General features: G+C 41.4%; 1 protein-coding gene and 1 pseudogene across 2 annotated transcripts; both read left to right on the plus strand.

Moving 5' to 3' along the window:
* Positions 1 to 383: 383 nt before the first annotated feature.
* On the plus strand, positions 384 to 1,783 carry LOC110758340 (senescence-specific cysteine protease SAG39-like). Its single transcript, XM_021960170.2, has 2 exons — positions 384 to 860; positions 972 to 1,783. The coding sequence occupies exons 1-2, from the start codon at positions 425 to 427 to the stop codon at positions 1,562 to 1,564; spliced, it is 1,029 nt and encodes a 342-aa protein (XP_021815862.2). The 5' UTR covers positions 384 to 424; the 3' UTR covers positions 1,565 to 1,783.
* A 1,668-nt stretch (positions 1,784 to 3,451) lies between these two features.
* Positions 3,452 to 7,064, plus strand: LOC148297181 (vignain pseudogene; annotated as a pseudogene). The gene is made up of 3 exons (XR_015835318.1): positions 3,452 to 3,732; positions 5,690 to 6,031; positions 6,141 to 7,064. The product of XR_015835318.1 is annotated as a vignain pseudogene (transcript).
* The last annotated feature ends 8,061 nt before the right edge of the window (positions 7,065 to 15,125 follow it).

Consider the following 15,125-nt stretch of genomic DNA (forward strand, 5'->3'; position numbering starts at 1 on the left):
TATAGCCAGCACAAAAGCAAAAGAACAATTCCCAAATTTTGTAAAAGCATTGCCAAACTACAAGAGACAGATAATTTAAAAAGGTATGGAACTACAGTTTAATAAATTCTGCATATAAAACAAAGTATTAGCAATTGGTATGAAAAAAATATTTAGGGTCCATAATCACATGAGGACAAATGGTTTTGCAGTAAATTATCGTGACATCAAATTGAATTAATAGTCATATGAGCCAACCTGACGGATTCACATCAGAACATTTGCTTGGGCACGAAGATTGCAAACCAACTTTTGGGGCACGATGATAGCAAGGCCATCGATCTATTCTCTATATTAACTGTGAAGAAGTGTACCATTTCAGTGCATACCAACTCTTCAATTCATTTACTTTTATCAAATCTAGCTGCTTCCAGTGTCAACTGCCATGGAGTTTATTAACCAGTACTACTGCAAATGTATCTGTTTGGCCTTGATCTTCATGTTGGGGGCTTGGTCTTCTCAAGCCACTTCTCGCAATCTCCAAGATGCATCAATGTATGGAAAATACGAACAATGGATGGCTCGCTACGGACGTGTATATACCGACATTCAAGAGAAAGAGATGCGTTTCAAGATATTCAAGGAAAATGTGGCATTCATACAATCATCCAATAGCGATGCAAACAAACCTTATAAATTGAGTGTCAATCAATTTGCAGACCTTACAAATGAAGAATTCAAAGCCTCTAGAAATGGATTCTTGGGGCATGAATGCTCCACAAAGATAACTACTTTCAAATATGAAAATGTTACAGCCCCACCTACTGTAGATTGGAGAACAAAAGGAGCTGTGACGCCTATCAAAGACCAAGGCCAATGTGGTAATTTTCATCTAGATATCTCAAACACTACTTTCCTTTTGAAAATTAATTCAATCATATTGTTATTAATCTAATTGGTTTTTAATTGCAATTAAAAAAAAAAAATTGTAGGATGTTGTTGGGCTTTTTCAGCAGTGGCAGCCATGGAAGGAATTACTAAGCTTACAACTGGTAACCTAATCTCTTTATCTGAGCAAGAGTTGGTTGATTGTGACACCAAAGGTGTAGACCAAGGTTGTGAGGGTGGCTTGATGGACGATGCATTTCAATTCATCAATCAAAATCATGGGCTTAGTACCGAGACAAATTACCCCTACACAGGTGTTGATGGTACTTGCAACACCAAGAAGGAGGCTAGCCATGCTGCCAAGATAACTGGCCACGAAGATGTGCCTGCAAACAGTGAAGTTGCCCTCCTTAAGGCCGTTGCTAATCAACCTATTTCAGTTGCCATTGACGCTGGAGGTTCTGATTTTCAATTCTATTCAAGTGGTGTCTTCACAGGAGCTTGTGGAACAAGTCTTGATCACGGTGTTACCGCTGTTGGTTATGGAGTCAGTGCTGATGGGACCAAGTATTGGTTGGTGAAGAACTCATGGGGAACAGAATGGGGTGAAAAAGGATACATAAGAATGCAAAGAGGTATTGAGGCAAAGGAAGGTCTTTGTGGCATTGCTATGGAAGCCTCTTACCCCACTGCATAGTTTGAATTATACCCTCAAAATCAATATGCCTACTGTATAAACCTTGTAGGTATACTATATATCATGATATGTACGTACATGATGAACTTGTACCCTTAACAAAACTATCTAGTTTTATAATTACCAAAATGAAGAACTTATTCAACTTGTTTGAGTTGAATTATCCAGTAATGTCTAAATTTTACCACTTGCTTGTGTAAACTTCAAAAATAGGCCAAATCAAAGACTTAGAATATAAAGCCCTCCTCTACTATAGTTTGTGTTGCATTTATTTATTTATTTATATAATAATGAATTTAAATTCAGAAAAGATAAAGTTGCAAGTAATGTAATACTAACTAGACTATGTGCTTCTTCCATATTTTTATAATAAAAATGCTTTTGTTAAAAACGCTTATTCGTAGAAATACTCCTAAAGAAGGAGTACCAAACGAAACGAGCCCTAAAAGATAATTGATTACCTCATGTTACACTTTATTTCTTTATGTTTTCATTTAGCACTTAATTACAATCGATTATTAACTATAGAAACAATTGAACACAATATCTAATCGAAACTAAAGGGAACAAACGACCAAATGGGTACCTTTAGGGACACTTATTCAAAATAAAATAACTCAAAGCACAACCACCGAAGCACCTGGCTGAGCTCGCGGAGCTTTCTAAGCCATGGAGATGGCGATGACTGTGATGAATGTGGTAACTCTCCAACCCAACCCTCTTCGACCCAAAAGCCCTTACCTTCTTCCAAACCCAAGAAGAGTCTTCAACTTCAAGACCTCCTCTCTCCACAACCCTCAAGTCTCATCAATCGGAGCTCCAACTCTGGTGGATCAATTCTACCCAACAATCCCCATAGAGCGAGCCGTAACCCCAGCTCAAGGTACACCGATCCTTCCTTTTACTCTCTCGATCTAGACACCCTCTTCTACAGTGGATGGCAGGCCGCAGGTCAGCTTCTATTTAATTTACTTGTTAAAACGGCAGGAAAATGATTGGAGAAAATAGTTATGAGCTTTTGAATGGTTGTTGATTTTCTGGATACATTGAACAGATAAAAAATCCAGGGGAGTTTTTTCACTTGCAGGTGGAAGCTTTTGAATGGTTATTGATTCTCAGTACATATGAAGGCATGAAAACAAGTAAGTGTAGATGTTTAGGCATAACTGGTCAACAGTAAGACTCAATGATGACTAAACTTAAGTAGAGACAAAGGAATAAAAAAATATAAATACTAAGTTACCATTTAAAATTTTGAAGTAAAAAAACATATTTTGAAGTTTAAAGGGGGATTCATAGTGAAAATAGGTATAACCGGGATTGGGGAAAACACATTCCTACAATATTGCATTTTTTTTTTTTTTTTTTCAACTAGCGATATTTTACTTTAATCTAATCTAAATTATAGGAAGGGGGGTTTGAACTCAAGTGTAAAATGGGGAGCACATCTCCTCTAGTTAACTTGTGTTCTTACAATGATAAGCTCAAAGGCTTTTTTGAAGAGAACAAATTTTCTAGAGAATTCTTCCTAGAGAACCTAAAAGACATTACATAGGAACTCTACCAAATTAATTTAGGACAGCTACAGCTGCTGTAATTGTAACATCCCGACCCAAATTAAAGGAAATAGTGAATTAATTAATTTCAAGATTTATGAATTTACAATTTTGCCCTCAGAGTAGGGGTAATTTGGTCATTTTATTTCCTGAAGGAATTGGGGGCAGCGGGTTGTATTTTTATATAGATCGTACTGAGATGAGTTTGTAGACACGTAGTGGGCTTGAATCGGAGTTGTAACGAAAAAGTTACAATCTAAAAACCCTCAGTGGCATAATCGTAAATAAGTTGAAGTTTGAATTTTGTTAAAAAGACAGAAATGCCCTCATTTCTCTCTCTCTCCCTGCGCGCAGAACCAGCTCCCATTGGAGCTGTTACTGTTCATCCGAACAGTTTTTGCTTCGCCACCACCTCCACCGACCACCAAATCACATGATATTAGTACCAAAACGTCAAGCTCACTTCCCTCTTCCTATCCCGACTAATCTCTGCCGCTGGAACCACCGGAGATGGCCGGAAAATGCAGAAATCCGATCGGTTTCGACCAAGTTTTTGACAGAGTTTTCGCCGGCGATTTCTCCCTCCTCCGGCCACCAAACCGGTCGATTAAGGTATGCTTTTCCACCTATTTTTCATGCTCTAGCTGATGGTTGGATAGGAATTGAGCAATTTCTGCGTTGTGATAGTTAAATAAGGGATTGAAAAATCTGCCGGTTTCGACCTCCGTTTTCAGCCACTTCCGTCGACTTTTTGGGGTATGTCCAAGAACAAAAGTGACTCCAAATTAGGGGTATTACCTAGGGTAGGAGTCTTGGCCCGAGATTCTGAGATTTTTCGGCAATGCGATATCGCCTATTACGCATTATCCGGGTTCGACAGGTTGGGACCGTTGGATGGTCTTGAATTTATTATATGTTAACCTGGGCATCCTTAGGATTATGTAGGATTCGACGGATCGTGAAACGGAGTCCCGAATACTCTGGAAATGCCCACCCTAGGGCTAGGATTTCAGTAACCGTCTGATCGTGCGATCGGGAGCGATCCGGCCATCCGATCTGGACCAAACTTGTAGGACGTGTATCCTAGACTTTGTGGAACCCATAGGAACTTTCGGATCATAAAATGGGGGTCGTAGGGCCTACGGGCCCGGTTGACCAAATTTGAAAGGTTGTACCCTCGGTTGACCCTAAATCTTCCGAGGTAGTTTACTCTTCGAAAGTACTAGAACGACCCTTTTGGACGAGTCTTGACCGTCACATGATTTATGTGGGTCTATGAGATTATTTTTATGGTTTTGTGATGGAAATCTTATGCTTTTGAATTTAATAGTTTATTTAAATTCTGTTTATATTTAATAGTGGAATCCTTTATTTTTGTCAAGTAGTTGCAATATACATGGGTTTCGACTTTTTGGAGTGTCTTGAGTTTATATATATAATAGTTGAGAAGGCACTATTTTAGGTATTTCCCCAATTATGGGTTTTATGTTTGAGATTTATTTTGCCCAGGGCCGTCGGAGTTTGTCCAGGCCCCTCCCAGGCCCGTCGGAGTTTGTCCAGGCCCCTCGGAGATTTATTGATTTATTTTGCCCAGGCCCCTCGGAGATTTATTGAGTTATTTTGCCCAGGCCCGTCGGAGTTTGTCCAGGCCCCTCGGAGATTTATTGAGTTATTTTGCCCAGGCCCGTCGGAGTTTGTCCAGGCCCCTCGGAGATTTATTGATTTATTTTGCCCAAGCCCGTCGGAGTTTGTCCAGGCCCCTCAGAGATTTACTGAGTTATTTTGCCCAGGCCAGTCGGAGTTTGTCCAGGCCCCTCAGAGATTTATTGAGTTATTTTGCCTAGGCCCGTCAGAGTTTGCCCAGGCCCTTCGGAGATTTGTTTTGCCCGGGCCCGTCGGAGTTTGTCCAGGCCCTTCGGATGTCTTTTTAATACGATGCCTTGGGAAAAATTGGATTGAGGAAGGGAATATTACTTTATAATATTTATATAAGGATTACGAACTCCACCATCATACGTACCTCCCCCTTGATGATGATACTTGGAAACAGTGGATATGGACACTGGGATATATGGGTATGGTTGTGGGGTTGAACTGATATTAAAGAAAGAGATTGAGAATGTGTTCATTGTGTTTTGTCGGAATTTGAGTTGTGATAAATCTGAAATGTATAGTTGGTTCTGTTGTAAATAATTGTTTATTATCGGAATTGTGACTGTTGACATGAGAACTACGTGTGGCTTGATCCCTTGCCCAAGGGTACGTAGGCAGCCTGGGGTCTCACCAGGTGCAGCCGCGGAATATTATTGTGTTTAAAAGGTTTGATCGATTCTTGGACTTCTGATGTGGTTTTCGATGTGATTGTTGGATTTGAATCCGGTATAATGATTTTCTGTGGTATTTGTAAGGTTGTTGAGGTCATTGATTTCATGGTTTATGTATTACTTGACTTAAGAACATTATGGGTTCTGTTTTGAATTATCCGAAGGCCGGAGGCCTATTATGTGATTGCATGTTGATAACTTGTGCATGCTGGTTGTTGGGATATTAAAATGTGAATTTTGTGCAGGTTGAAATTTTGGGGAAAGCCAAATTTTCGGGGAGACTCTGCCGAAATTTCGGCAGAAAGTCTCGGTTCTTAGTAAGTGGGCCCGGCATCAGTGTGATGTCGAAAATTTCCACAGGATTCGTCTCGGGTTCCGAGGAATTCGGGGCGGGTCCTGTCAGTAATAAATAGAGATATTCTAGGAAATGAAGGAAGTGCATTAATTCCAACATAGAAATGGATTCTTGGGGCATGAATGCTCCACAAAGATAACTACTTTCAAATATGAAAATGTTACAGCCCCACCTACTGTAGATTGGAGAACAAAAGGAGCTGTGACGCCTATCAAAGACCAAGGCCAATGTGGTAATTTTCATCTAGATATCTCAAACACTACTTTCCTTTTGAAAATTAATTCAATCATATTGTTATTAATCTAATTGGTTTTTAATTGCAATAAATAAAAAAATTGTAGGATGTTGTTGGGCTTTTTCAGCAGTGGCAGCCATGGAAGGAATTACTAAGCTTACAACTGGTAACCTAATCTCTTTATCTGAGCAAGAGTTGGTTGATTGTGACACCAAAGGTGTAGACCAAGGTTGTGAGGGTGGCTTGATGGACGATGCATTTCAATTCATCAATCAAAATCATGGGCTTAGTACCGAGACAAATTACCCCTACACAGGTGTTGATGGTACTTGCAACACCAAGAAGGAGGCTAGCCATGCTGCCAAGATAACTGGCCACGAAGATGTGCCTGCAAACAGTGAAGCTGCCCTTCTTAAGGCTGTTGCTAATCAACCTATTTCAGTTGCCATTGACGCTGGAGGTTCTGATTTTCAATTCTATTCAAGTGGTGTCTTTACAGGAGCTTGTGGAACAAGTCTTGATCACGGTGTTACCGCTGTTGGTTATGGAGTCAGTGCTGATGGGACCAAGTATTGGTTGGTGAAGAACTCATGGGGCACAGAATGGGGTGAAAAAGGATACATAAGAATGCAAAGAGGTATTGAGGCAAGGGAAGGTCTTTGTGGCATTGCTATGGAAGCCTCTTACCCCACTGCATAGTTTGAATTATACCCTCAAAATCAATGCCTACTGCATAAACCTTTTTCAAACGACCAAATGGGTACCTTGGACACACATTCAAAATAAAATAACTCAAAGCACAACCACCGAAGCACCTGGCTGAGCTCGCGGAGCTTTCGAAGCCATGGAGATGGCGATGATTGTGATGAATGTGGCAACATATATTACTGCAGATATATGTCCTACGTAACAAAAGATTAGTTTGTGATTTCTGTGAAAATATGAAAGCTGTTGATGTAAGTGCTGTACACCTCCACATTTCCGATTGACTAACCTGAAAGACAAGCAGCAAATGAATATTAATTGGTGATCACAAGCTTAGAACATAATAAAGTCAAACAATATGGTAGAATATTTTCAGATATATTTCTTTCTCCGAAAGGAGGTATTTATAATACAGGTTACAAACCCTAGTAGGGTTTAATTAGAAAATAAGTGGAATCCTAATTACATAATATCTACACAAAAGGAAAAATAAATAAAACCCAAATAGAATAGGACTCGCCAACACTCCCCTTCAAGTTGGAGCAAAGACGTCACGCATGCCCAACTTGTCAAGCGAGTTGAGAAAGATACTTGTAGAAACAGCTTTCGTAAGAACATCAGCTAACTGATACTCTGAACGGATGAAGGGGAAGGACACAATCTCCGCATCCAACTTTTCCTTAATGAAATTTCGATCAACCTCCATATGCTTTGTACGGTCATGTTGTACAGGATTATGAGCAATTGCAATCGCGGCCGTATTGTCACAATATAACTCCATGGGTTTATTAGGCCCAAAACCAAGGTCTTTCAACAATCTTCTCAACCATAGTAACTCAGATACACCATGGGCCATTCCCCGATACTCGGCCTTAGCACTAGATCTAGACACCACATTTTGTTTCTTGCTCCTCCACGTAACAAGATTGCCACCCACAAACATAAAATACCCAGATGTCGAATGCCTATCTGTGGCTGAGCCTGCCCAATCAGCATCAGTATACCCTTCTACATTTGTATGGCCATACTTGGAGAAAATTAACCCCTTGCCAAGAGTTACTTTCAGATACCTTAAAATACGAGTCACAGCCCCCATATGATCTAAACTAGGAGAGTGCATAAACTGACTCACTATATTTACAGCATACGCAATATCTGGACGAGTATGAGCCAAATAAATCAACTTCCCCACAAGTCGTTGATAACGCTCTTTATCAGTTGGAACTTGATCGGGATATATCCCCAACTTATGATTCTGCTCACTAGGGGTATCAATCGGTTTACAATCCAACATTCCAGTTTCTGCAAGTAAATCCAAAACATACTTTCTTTGGGATAGAAAAATACCATGTTTAGATCTGGCAACCTCAATCCCAAGAAAATACTTTAAATCACCCAATGATTTCATCTCGAACTCAGAAGCCAGATACTTCTGAAGACTCTGTATCTCTACATGATCATCTCCAGTCACAATCATATCATCAACATAAATAATTAAAGCCGCCAATTTACCTTTATGACGCTTCAGAAATAAAGTATGATCAGAGTTACTTTGCACATACCCAAACTTCTTCATAAATGCAGCAAATCTTCCAAACCACACTCTTGGAGACTGCTTTAATCCATACAAGGATTTCCGTAGCTTGCACACCACACCCTCCTTAGAAGTCACAGGGATACCTGGCGGAGGATTCATATATATTTCTTCCTTGAGATCACCATGGAGGAATGCATTTTTGACATCAAATTGTAGCAGTGGCCAGTCACGGTTAGCAGCTAAGGATAAGAGTACGCGTACAGTGTTGAGCTTAGCTACTGGAGCAAAAGTCTCTGTGTAATCCACTCCATATGTCTGAGTATACCCTTTTGCTACCAATCTTGCCTTGTAACGGTCAATGGAACCATCAGCCTTGTGCTTCAAAGTAAACACCCATCTGCACCCAACTGCCTTTTTTCCTTTTGGTAAAGGAACTAACTCCCAAGTAGCATTCTTGTTCAAGGCTTCCATCTCAACATGCATTGCATCTACCCAGTTTTGATCAAATAGAGCATCCTGCAACTTAGTTGGCACACATACACTAGATAATTGACACAAATATGATGCATATGACTTAGATAAACGATGAGTTGACATATAATGGTTAATGGGATATTTAGACTTGGCATGTATATCAGGAGAATATTGTACTTTAGGTCTCCCACGGGTAGTACGTGGGGGCAAAGAATAGGTAGGCATATCACTAGAAAGTACCTCATTATCACAACTTGATTGAGGCAATGGCAGGGCAGAGGGGGGTATATTATCAATTTCATCTGTACGAGAGTCGCCAATATCACTGTTATGTCCTTCTGAGAGAGGCTCGAAAACACCATCATTTTTGTCTGGCGACCGGTCGTGGCTTTCCTCGCGACCGGTCGCGTCACTCGTATCGGTACTGTTATCGCTCGTCGACGCGGGCGACCGGTCGCTTCCTATGTGCGACCGGTGGTTTCCAAGAAGATTCATTAGCGACCGATCGCCCACTTCTACACGACCGGTCGTATCTAAACAGATTCGTTCGCGACCGGTCGTGTCCTCACTGCGACCGGTCGCTTCGCTCGTATCGGTACTGTAGTCCTAGCTCGACGCGAGCGACCGGTCGCGTCCTATGAGCGACCGGTCGTTTGCATCCTGTTCGCCAAAAAATTTCATATTTTCCACTCCGAAACTCTTCAATTCACTCCCCCTCTCCCCCTGAGTTGAAGAGGAGGGAGAAACATAATAGGGTACTTCTTCATGAAATGTGACATCCAAAGTGACATGTACCTTCTGAGTAGGCGGGTGATAACACTTATAACCTTTCTGAGTCGTAGAATAACCAATGAAGACACAGCGGAGAGCACAAGGATCAAGTTTACTCCTTTGATGAGAGTAAACATGAACATACGCAACACACCCAAACACCTTCGGAGGTAACTTTGAGACCGAAACCGGAGGAGTAAGAGCACATAACACATCAAGTGGAGTCTTGAAATCAAGAACCCGACTAGGAGTACGGTTAATCAAGTAGGCGGCGGCTAAGACACCATGTCCCAAAAGATGATGAGGAACAGACATATCCAACATCAGAGAGCGAGCAACTTCAAGTAACTGGCGATTCTTCCTTTCAGACACACCATTCTGTTGAGGTGTAAATGGAGTGATAGTTTGGTGAATGATACCTTGATCACGAAAAAATTGGGCCAAGGTATGATTCACATATTCACCGCCATTATCAGTGCGAAATACTTTAACACGAGCATGGAACTGAGTAGACACCATGACACAAAAGTCAGGAAGAATAGAGGCAACATCATGTTTATTCTTCATCAAATACACCCATGTTAAACGAGTGCAGTCATCAATAAACGTCACAAACCAACGGAAAACATGAGAAGTCACACGAGCAGGACCCCAGACATCAGAATGTACTAACTCAAAAGGCAAAGCAAGTTTATTATTACTTAAGGGAAAAACAGTACGGTGGCTCTTGGCCATTACACAAGTCTCACATTTGAAACTAGACTCATCACACGAACTAAATAACGAAGGAAACAAATGTCTAAGATAACCAAACGACGGATGTCCTAAGCAACGATGCCATAACCAAAGTTGGTGCTTGTCCTTGACACTGCCACTCAGAGCTTTATTAGCGACACAATCACGAACTGCTGCAGCCGGCAACTGTAAGTAATATAACCCCCCCATCCGTTTACCATGCCCAATCTTCTCGTGAGTCCTGAGATCCTGGAAAAAACAATGGGTAGAATAGAAGGTAGCAGAAGCGTTAAGTGTATCAAGTAAACTCCCAACAGATAACAAATTGCAATGAATATTGGGAATCAAGAGTGCATGAGACAGGGGTAAAGAAGGAGTAAGATGGATGGTACCTTCACCAGTAACTGGGGAAGGTAAACCATTAGCACTAGTAATATATGGGTCACGAGGGTTATGCGACAACTCATCAAACATTTTATCATTATAAGTCATATGATCAGAAGCACCAGTGTCAATTATCCAAGTAGTAGAACCCATACCTGGCATAGTATCAGAAGCACACAGATTTGCAGATGGAGGCGGAGGACGGGCCTCATCAGGAGTCACAGTGTAAGTGGCCTTGGGACCATACATACGAGCTTTGTAGTCAGCAAACCAATCAGGGTACCCATGCTCCTTAAAACACTTCTCAGAGTAATGATCCCCATTACAATGGCGGCACTTAGGTGGACCTTCAAGAGAGCTAGAGGTGGAGGCAGAAGGACGAAACCCAGCAGAAGATCCAAACTTTTTTTACGGCGGGCGACCGGTCGCGACTTGCGGGGCGACCGGTCGGTGACGTGCTGGATCCACCTTAAGAGCCAACGATCCTCCTCCAAGCATAGCGGACTGACGGGTATCTTCCTCCATGACCATGGCATAGGCTTCGAGAGGGGGTGGAACAGGACTAAGGGCAAGAATACGGCTACGAACACCATCATACGGTGGATCTAGCCCACCAAGAAAATCATAAACTCGATCGGTTTCAATTTCTTTCAGACGACGAGCCCCATCAGTAGAACAATTAAACTCATGCGGACGCAGATAATCAATCTATTGCCAGATAGCATGAAGTTTTTCATATAAGTATGGATTGCCGTTGGAGTTGAAACAAACGAGAACTATTCTGAGTCACAGTATAGGTCTTCCGAGCAGCCTCCCATATATCAAAAGCAGTATCACCATGTTCGAACAAGGCACGAACTGGTTTAGTCATGTAATTTAGAAGCCATGACTGCACCAGACAATTATCTTCTTCCCATTCGGTATAGTCAGCGGAGTCTTGAGACGGAGCAGGCTTCTTCCCATTGATCCAACTTGCCATACGACGACTAGTAATCGTAATACGCGCACCACGAGACCAAGAGGCATAATTGGAGCCATCCAATTTGTCAGATGTAATCGGGGAAGAGTATGATAGTGAGAATAGCACATGTCTGTTAGTTAAGAGTTTAGTATAGTGTGCCAAGTGTAAGATTGTTATTGGTTGTTATCCTAATCTAGTGGTTAGGCTGTTATAAAGTAAAAGCATTGTACGCTCTTTCTCATTAAGGAAAATATACACAGCTCTTTTCTATATTCTCTCTCTTTTCTCTTCTTCTTCTTCAACTGTTATCATGGTATCAGAGCCATTCATGGCTGACGCCGATTCGTATTGCTCCTGATTCTTTTTCCGCTGCACAATATTTCTCTCTCTACAGTATTTCTTTCTCTCTACAAATCGCATCATTGTTCTGCTAATTTCTTCTTTGTCATTTTCTGCAACCCTAAAATCCCAATTCCTCTCTTCTCTTCGATATTTTCACAATGGTTACAGCAGCTCAGCTTTCTCTTACACAATCGCCGATTTCTTCATTGATTCCAAGCGTAGGAAACACAGTAACTGTGAAGCTTGATGATTCTAATTTCGTCACCTAGAATTTCCAAATGGGTTTACTTCTTGAAGGCAATGGCATTATGGGGTTTCTTGATGGTTCTGCTCCATGTCCCCCTCAATTTGTTGATTCTTCTTCTGATTCTGCCACAAGAATTGTCTCTAATGCCTACAAGGTATGGAAGATTCATGATAAAGCGTTAATGGCTTTGATTACTGCTACTCTCTCTGCTTCTGCAATTTCTTGCATTATTGGGAGTCAGAGTGCTACAGATATGTGGACTAGTCTCAAAGAGCGTTTTGCTGATGTCTCTAGAGCAAGTATTTTTCAGATGAAAACTGATTTACAGAATATCAAGAAAGGGTCTGAGTCGATTGATCTGTATTTCCAGAGGATTAAAGATGCAAAAGACCAACTTTCTACAGTTGGGGTTGATATTTCTGATGAAGACATTGTAATTCTTGCCTTAAAAGGTCTTCCTTCTGAGTATAATACTGTCAAAGCTGTTATTCGAAGCAAAAAGAAGGTGGTTTCTCTGAAAGATTGTCGCTCCCAACTCAAGGCTGAGGAAGCTACCCTTGAAGAGACTGCACGTCAAGTTCCACTGTTGACTGCCATGGCTGCTACCCCAATTTCAAGTTCTACCTCTAGTATGGCTTCATCTTCTATTGGATCACAAGCATCTGTTGGTGCTTACCCCCATTTGGCACCTTCTCAGTTTCAACAATCCTATCCTCCTCAAGGGTCTCACGGATTTCATTCTTCTCAAGGCTATTCCTCTCAACAAGGGTATCGGTCTCATAATCCAAGGCCTAAGGGTAGAGGGAAGTTGTTTTATGATCAAGGTCCTCGATTTCCTCCTCGGAATTCTTTCTCAAATTCCTCTACTGGAATTCTGGGTAGACCTCCCTTTCCTTCATACAATGGTGTTCCCACTTGTCAGATTTGTAACAAGAAGGGTCATATTGCAGCCACTTGCATCCATCGATCTACTACTCCTCAGTTTCAACCTCTTGAAGTGGATCCTTGCCAAATCTGTGGGAAAACAAATCACATTGCTGCTACTTGCTTCTATAGAGATAGTCCTTCTTATCCAGGTTCTTCCTCCCAAGGCATCACTGCTATGATTGCTCAGGTTCATCCTTCTATGCCTCAGCAAGAATATTGGATTGCTGACTCCGGTGCAACCAACCATATGACAGCCGATATCTCTAATATCTCTGTGGCTGCTCCATATCCCACTAATGAGACCATTGCAACTGCAAATGGGGCAGGTATACACATCGCCCATATTGGAAAATCGTCTCTTATTACTCATACACATTCTTTTGCATTGAATTCTGTCTTACATGTTCCACAGATATCTGCTAACTTGTTATCTCTTAATCAGCTCTGCAAGGAAAACAAGTGTCGATGTATTCTTGATGATTCCTCTTGGTGTATACAGGACAAGATCACGGGCAAGACCCTATTTCGAGGACTCAGCAATAATGGACTCTATATTCTGCCTGCTCTCTCTTCTGCAAGTTCTACAACTAAAGCTGCTTTTCTTGGGAATAAAGTCACCTCTGACTTGTGGCATTGCAGATTAGGTCACCCTTCCAATTCTATCACTAGTTTAGCTTTGGCAAAATCTCACATTTCTTTTTCCAGAGATATAGACAGTCATGTATGTCAAGCCTGTCTGAAAGGCAAATTTACCAAGTTACCTTTTTCCCCTGTCCTGTCAAAATCTCATACCCCCTTTGAAGTCATACACTCTGATGTTTGGGGACCAGCTCCTACTGTTTCTCTTGAGGGCTATAGGTATTATGTAACGTTCATTGATGAATGTACTCGGTATACTTGGCTATTTCCTTTAAAATACAAATCAGAAGTTTATTCTACATTTGTTCACTTTCATGCCTTTGTGTCCACTCAGTTTGGTGTTCATATTAAGATTCTTCAAAGTGATGGTGGTGGTGAATATATTAGCTCACTTTTTCAGCAATTCTTGAGTTCTAAAGGTATGATACATCATAGATCTTGTCCGTATACACCAGAGCAGAATGGTCTGGCTGAGAGGAAGCATAGACATTTAGTTACTACTGCTGTTACTTTGTTACAGACTGCTGCTTTACCTAATCTCTATTGGTTTCATGCCTGTGCCATTGCTATCTATCTTATCAACAGAATGCCATGCTCATATCTTGCCAACTCCTCTCCTTTTGAGGCGTTGTTCAAGACACCGCCAGATCTTTCTCATCTCCGAATTTTTGGATGTGCCTGTTATCCTTCTTTGAAGTATGCTGTTACCAATAAGTTACAATCCAAGACCACTCAATGCATTTTTTTGGGATATGCTTCTAATTACAAAGGTTATATTTGTTTTGATCCTGTGGCCAAGAAATTGCTTGTTTCTAGACATGTTCTTTTTTATGAGACTATTTTTCCTGGCACTTTATTACTGGCATCCGTGTCTGTCTCTTCGTTGTCTCCACCTACCATTTCTCCTGCACCGGTTTCTGGTGGTTCCTTTTCTTTTCCACCCCATGATTTTTCACTTCATCTCATTCCTCAGTCAGGTTCCTCATCCTCTGTGGCATCCTCTTCTGTTTCTCCTCCTATTCTGAGTAGTGCAGCTGTTGTTGCTGCCTCTCCATCTATGTCTTTACCTCTATTTGTTTCCTCATCTCAATCCCTGGATTTACAGGCAGTCTTGCCTGTTGCTCCTCAGAATATTCATCCTATGCGGACTAGAAGCAAAAGTGGTATTTTCAAGCGACGAGCTTTATTGTGTGCCCCGTCTCAGCAGTCTTCTCTTTCTATGCCTGATGTTGAACCTACTACATATGCCTCTGCTGCTAAGTGTTCCCAGTGGCAGACTGCTATGCAGGAAGAAATAGATGCTCTCCACTCTCAAGGGACTTGGACTCTTGTCCCTTTACCTCCTGATAAAAATTTGGTGGACTGCAAA

The sequence above is a fragment of the Prunus avium genome, chromosome 1 (genome assembly GCF_965620075.1).
Source record: "Prunus avium chromosome 1, drPruAviu1.hap1.1, whole genome shotgun sequence".
Classification (NCBI taxonomy): Eukaryota; Viridiplantae; Streptophyta; class Magnoliopsida; order Rosales; family Rosaceae; genus Prunus; species Prunus avium.